The following is a 5,823-nucleotide window of genomic DNA, read 5'->3' as shown; positions in this document are numbered from 1 at the left end:
TTTTGTGCTCTGTTTTGGTCTCCACCAACTTCTGAGGGAAAAGTCTTTCTCTTTAGCTGCTAAATGCTCTACTGTGTCCACCAGGTAGTCTCTAACTGTGTCTGTCTGTTGTCTGATGCTATGCGGGTAGTGTAGAGTGAGCTTTTGCACTGAAAATAGCTGTCTGCTGCAGCCAAAGACGGTGTTACGAGAGCAGTGAGAGTGAACCAAAACAGTGACATTGTGTCATAAAGCTTATATTGTCATTTGGTACTTTGTTATTTTAAAAATATTGATAATAGGTGCTTTGAAATCCCCTAAAGCTAGGTTAAAGACCTAGGTTACTGGAAATTTAAAGAAAAAACTGTGTGTACAGCTGTACATTTCGAGTAGGGAATTGGCTTGGCAAGTATTTGTTTTGGCTGTTGAGTTTGGAGTAGCTGGTGGGAGTTTTACATAGCTTGGATGAAAGTGGTTTATTGGTAAGTGGATAATGTGTATTCAGTGCGGGCACGGTCTGATGGTTTTTATGTAAATGTGTACAACACAGGATCCTTATCGGAGAAGGTTCAGTTTGTCACCTGCAGGTTTTCTGGGGTTCAGTGTAGGCTCCGGTTCACCAACTCCATCTGGAACAAAAGAAAAGAGAGTGAAAATAACCAGAATGAGGGAGGAAACTGAGGAGGAAAGCGTGTGAAGAATCAGGGGAGAATGGAGTGAAAATTCTCATTTTTGGAGTCCTGGCATGTGGAGCGGTTCCTTTAGGTGTGTCTGGCAGGGATACAACTAGTGTCATGCCAGGAAAACCCAGAAAAAACTTTAAATGAGAACCATACAGAAGTAACTTTACAGTGAATGTATAGCATGAGTATATATTCAGGTAGATATATAAAATGTGAATGCAGAGAGCAATGCTGCCTGGGAATTTGGAGTGAAACATCTTTCTCACCTTGGATTGGAGCTGAATCTGCATCCATAATCTGAGCCAATTTGGTGATGTGATCTGTTTTGGAAAATATTTTAAAAACTCCTCAGTGTGGAAAATAAGCGAACTTCCATGCAGATTTCATTAATTCTAAATGTGGTAGTAAATAAATGTGGCCTCAAATATTTGTTCAAAATCTTCTTAAACAGCAGCCGGAGACTGGTTATACTGAGCAAAAAGTAGTTAGTTATATGATAAATAAAGGTAGAATTATAATATTAATAATCCATAAACCCATTAATTCTGAGGATTAATTATCAACACCAAAGGGACTTTATATCCTTTACAGGTGTACAGGTTTTTCTATGACAAGAGGATCCTAAGACTACCAATGAAAACAGTACAAAATGTGAAAATCACTTTCTATACCGTGTGTTAATCCTCCTCAGTTAACACAACCTGAGCAAACACTTAATCTCTTCATTATATGGTATAAAGGCAGCACAGATGATATTGATTTTTAAGATGCACCACATAAACACAGGTGACAAATTAAAGGGAAAAAGTGAGTGTAGAAACAGATTCTCCACAGGCACTTTGAGAATCTTTGACGAAGGCAGATTTTCCTTTAATTGTTCACACATTTGTGTAACTCTGAATAAAGTCTATCTGACCAGTGCAGTTGGGAGTCAGATGGAGGACTGAGGTGCCGCTGACAGGTTTGCCATCAGGCGTGGAGCACCAGCAGTATCCGGTCTGGCTGTGGCACTGCACTGGCAGGAAGTGACCGTCCGGGTGGCACTCTGGCACAAAGACAGCAGCAGCTAGGCTAACATGGCTTCCACTGTTGTGAGCACTGGGCTCCAGGGCCTGAGTCCGGGCCAGCTGGCATTTGGACTGACTAGGATCTAAAACAAAAGGGAAATCAAGACATTAGCATCCACATGCTTGTCTTTTGTACTTGTGACTACACATCAGTGATCAGCGTTGTGTTGGTGCATTGTGAGGTGCTGTACAAGGAGGCAGACCACTAGAAGCAGTCTGGTTATATTTACTCTTTAAGTCTCCTCTTATTATGGGCAGGCTCATTAAAGAAATAAGTTACATATAATAAGTTTTGTTTAGCTTCATTGGGTTTCATCTGTTGTGTCCTTATATATTGTGTCTAGTTTTGCATGCATGTTATAGTTTTATGCAAAATAGTACTACATCCACATTGTCTTGAGGGAGCTGCAGTCAGTTAACGTATGAGCGACGTGGGAAGCATCATCAACAGGTTGTGATGATGTAGCTGTGAAGGAGTGTACCTGAGCAGTGTGCTCGCGGGACGAGGCGGAGCTGTGTGTTGATGCATTGTGCCCTCTGGAAGGCACACAGCGATTTATACAGCCTGCCGTTGCTACCACACACAGCTCTATTGCGCCCCCTCTGGCAGTCCAGGACACAACCGCGAGGCCACATGTTCTCTGAGATCAGGAAAGGCTGCAAACACACAAACATATGAAATAATTCTATTAAAATCTTTACCCAGCTATTGGGAACTACATGCTGCTGTTAAGAGCACACAGTACAAATGTGCACCGCTGTCTTCTTTACTTTGTGCTGCAGCAGCTTACACAGAGCAACACCACTTGGCATCCATGTTTCCTCCCTCCTGTAATTCTCTACCACCCACAACAACAGAGAGGTGTATCAGTCAAAACCTTTGACCGTCTTCTGACAGCTGTTCAACTGGGATGAACAAAACTGTCCCAAACACTGCAGGTGGAAAGAAGAGATACACTAAAAAGGCCTTTTATAGCCTGAAGGATGAACTGGCTGCTAGTGTGTCAGGCTCTCAATGTCACGCCTGCAAAAACTGGACTGAAGGAGAGAGGAAACAAGGACAGAGGCACAATGAAAGAGGGTGAGAAAGTGAGTGTCACAACAGTCAACACACCTGAAGCATGCAAACATTTCAGGATGGCTGAGCACAGGCAGAGAGTGAAAACGCTGGTGGCTCTTCCCCTCACCTGTCTTTTTACCTGTGAGAGCTCCAAATTAGCAAACTAATGAGTGAAAAAACTCCACTAACTGAGGTGAGGATGGCAGCATCCTCCCTGCAGGAGAGATGCTGTGTCTCCATCTCGTCTTGCTTGTCAGGACACTTGAGAGGAGGAGGGAGGAGGAGGGAGGGAGAGAGGGGGGAGAAGAGCGGAGGAGGGCAATTGGCTTTGTTGCCTGACAGAAATCTTCTACACAGGACGTTTTTTTCTAGCTAAATAGGAGCTTTTACACAAATGTAAAACGAGGTCACTGACAGTAAATATTTTAGGAAATAGCTCTATAAAAGTCTAACCAGCCAATGGAACACGTTTCCCTCCAACAAAGCTTTCATTGCAACCCTGATACTTAAGCCAAACAGCTTTTTATTGTCGTACGATGCTATTTCTCTTTTATGAGTGCAAAATTTAATCATATTCTAAAGAGTCAGTAAATGCCTGGTCACTGTAAGTGCCACCATTAGCAAAATAAACGCTGTAGAGACGCAGAGGGGTCAGAACGGCATGGAGGGAAACTTTTATGCTTTCTTGCATACAGACAGGTTTTCTTGTGTCGATCAGGAGCAGCACAATGAGACTATGAAATTTGTCACTTTCAAAATATTAACTTACCAAGAAAAGTGGAAAGGACATGTGTGCAGGGTTTAACGGGGCATCTAGGTGTTGAAATTGCAGATATGCAACCATTTGCAGCCTTCGTCTGTGTAGGAGAAACTACGGTGGCCAGCAACTCGCATGAAAAAACAAAGCCCCTTCTAAAGCCATGTTAAAATAACCTAATGACATATTATATTCATTTCCTGGCCAATAGAGCCTCTAAATGTTACACACTGGACCTTTAATTTTAGCACAAATCACTTTATCATTCTCAAACATCAGAGTTTCATTCTGTACATGAAAATACAAATACAGAACAACTCACCAGAACACAAATCAAAACTCTACTTAATGTCCACGGTGCAGATTCCTGCTGTTTTAGATGCGGACTCAGGAATGGCACAAAAATCATTCTTTGTCAGTCATTACCAGGTATTGTCAGGTCGCTTGCCCTTCTGAAACATTTGTCTCCTTGTCCATTCGAGGCAAATGTGAATGTCTGTTTTGTGAGATGCTGAATCAAACAAATGGTATAAACTGCATTAAACAATATAAAACCACAGATGCATTGACACTGTTGTAATGCCTGTTAGAAAAGGAGCAGACGCCGAGTAGGTGGGGCGCCACGCAGTGTTGTAGAGAGAGGTAACAGGGAGTTGGCCTCAACCAAAGACCAACTGTCAGCAACCCGGCTCTTTAAGTTCATGACAAAATATAGTGGTGGGAATATCTCAGCTTTGAAGGGGAATAACCAAAAAGTGAATTTTATGAACAGAAAGTCAAATTGAGTGAAACAGAGCAACTAAATTATTTTAAACTGTATAGAGTGTGATATTATCAGTATAGTCAAGTAGTGTAATAACAGGTAGTAGCAAATGACAGGTGGAGCTACAATGTGTTTGTATGTTATGCCATTCGGAAGGCATTGGTCTATCAAAGCAAGGTAAAATGAAGAATAGTGAAGTAAGGAGGGAGGTGCTGGCAGACAGCAGACTAGGAGGTACTTCAGGCAGCACTGCTGCGCTTATGGCCACGCGTTACTGTGCAATAAGATATAAATGAACACAAATTTTAAAGACGTAATCTGCGATGTAAGCAAGATATACTGGCAATGCAGCGATACTAATCATGCGACATAACTCATAAACAAACTTTTGTCACTTTAATCTCATCTATCTGATAAGCTCTCTCTAAGGCACGCGTTGCAATAGATAACAGCTAGCCAATGAGGGAAAACCAAGTCTCCTCATTCGACATCTATAATAGCCTGGGAGCACCAGGCCAGGTTAGTTTTCCCAGTTTGCAATACATAGCTTAATACCGTTGGAACTTGGTGACTGCCTGTCATAGTTTGACAAAAATCATCAGTCCAATTTTGAACACTCTTTGCTCTGTATATCGATTATATGGTAAACGCAACGGCGCACGCTATAGTCAGAACCATGAGCTGCGAAGTTGTTGAGAGTCGAGTTGTCTATCCTCATGGCTACCTCACGCTCGTGTGTGTCAGGTCCTACTGTTGCTGCCATTATGCGTTGGGAGTCTCTGTGTCACAGGTAACTAGTACAATGACAACAATGAACATGACTCAGCATATAGAACGATGTGCTGACGATCCCCTCTTGAGGATACTGGCACACTAGAGCTAGACATACTTATAATTCTCTTATATATGAATTGTTAGTTCAAATATTTGAAACAGGTTAATAATTTACTAATGAAGCCATCTTTTCATACTTGGTAACGCTTACAGTCATCTTATTCTAGGAATTAAAGTGCATGAAGTGTCCCTTGGCTTGTCGTTTAACAGTGGTCACACAGGAGAGTGCAATTAACACAGAATGTAGCTCTCAAAAAATTCCTGATTTTCGACTTTGTATCTGTAAATTAATGCGCACACCTTAACACCAAATTTATGGACTGGTGTCTGAAGGACGAGGAGAGGAGGGGAGGGAGGAGAGGAGGAGGAGAGGAGACGAGAGGAGAGAGGAGAGGAGGGGAAGACGGAAAGGAGGACGAGGGAGGAGGAGAAGGGAGAGGAAAGAGGAGAGGAGAGAGGACGAGGAGTGAGGAGGGGGAGTGATCGTGAGGACATAGCGTATGGGTGTACGCCTGTTGACTACCCAACTCCAAACTGGATTATGAACTCAGATGTTTTATTAGATTCTTTCTGACTCTTTGACGATTTATCCGTATACTAACACATTTGGAATTAGAGAGCGATTTACAGTAACCAAAGTGGTACTTATCCAACCACAAATAAAAATCCATTATGACATG

At 42.2% G+C, this 5,823-nt stretch overlaps 1 protein-coding gene across 2 annotated transcripts in view; it reads right to left on the bottom strand.

The window, feature by feature from the left end:
- The window catches only part of LOC118341673 (SPARC-related modular calcium-binding protein 1-like), a 16,777-nt gene that overhangs the window by 8,546 nt on the left and 2,408 nt on the right, over positions 1-5,823 (bottom strand). The window contains exons 2-5 of one of the 2 annotated variants that reach the window (XM_035679991.1): positions 2,212-2,386; positions 1,579-1,812; positions 929-982; positions 561-608 (exon numbers count right to left, since the gene is read on the bottom strand). In XM_035679991.1, coding sequence (XP_035535884.1) covers positions 561-608; positions 929-982; positions 1,579-1,812; positions 2,212-2,386 — 511 coding nt within the window. The remainder of the gene's footprint in view (positions 1-560; positions 609-928; positions 983-1,578; positions 1,813-2,211; positions 2,387-5,823) is intronic. The other variant, XM_035679992.1, reaches the window with a different exon arrangement.

Source organism: Morone saxatilis, unplaced genomic scaffold (assembly GCF_004916995.1).
Source record: "Morone saxatilis isolate NCDOM2014 unplaced genomic scaffold, NCSU_SB_2.0 Contig8, whole genome shotgun sequence".
NCBI lineage: Eukaryota > Metazoa > Chordata > Actinopteri > Moronidae > Morone > Morone saxatilis.
Note: the sequence above shows the minus strand (reverse complement) of the source record. Positions and strands in the feature narration are given on the sequence as shown.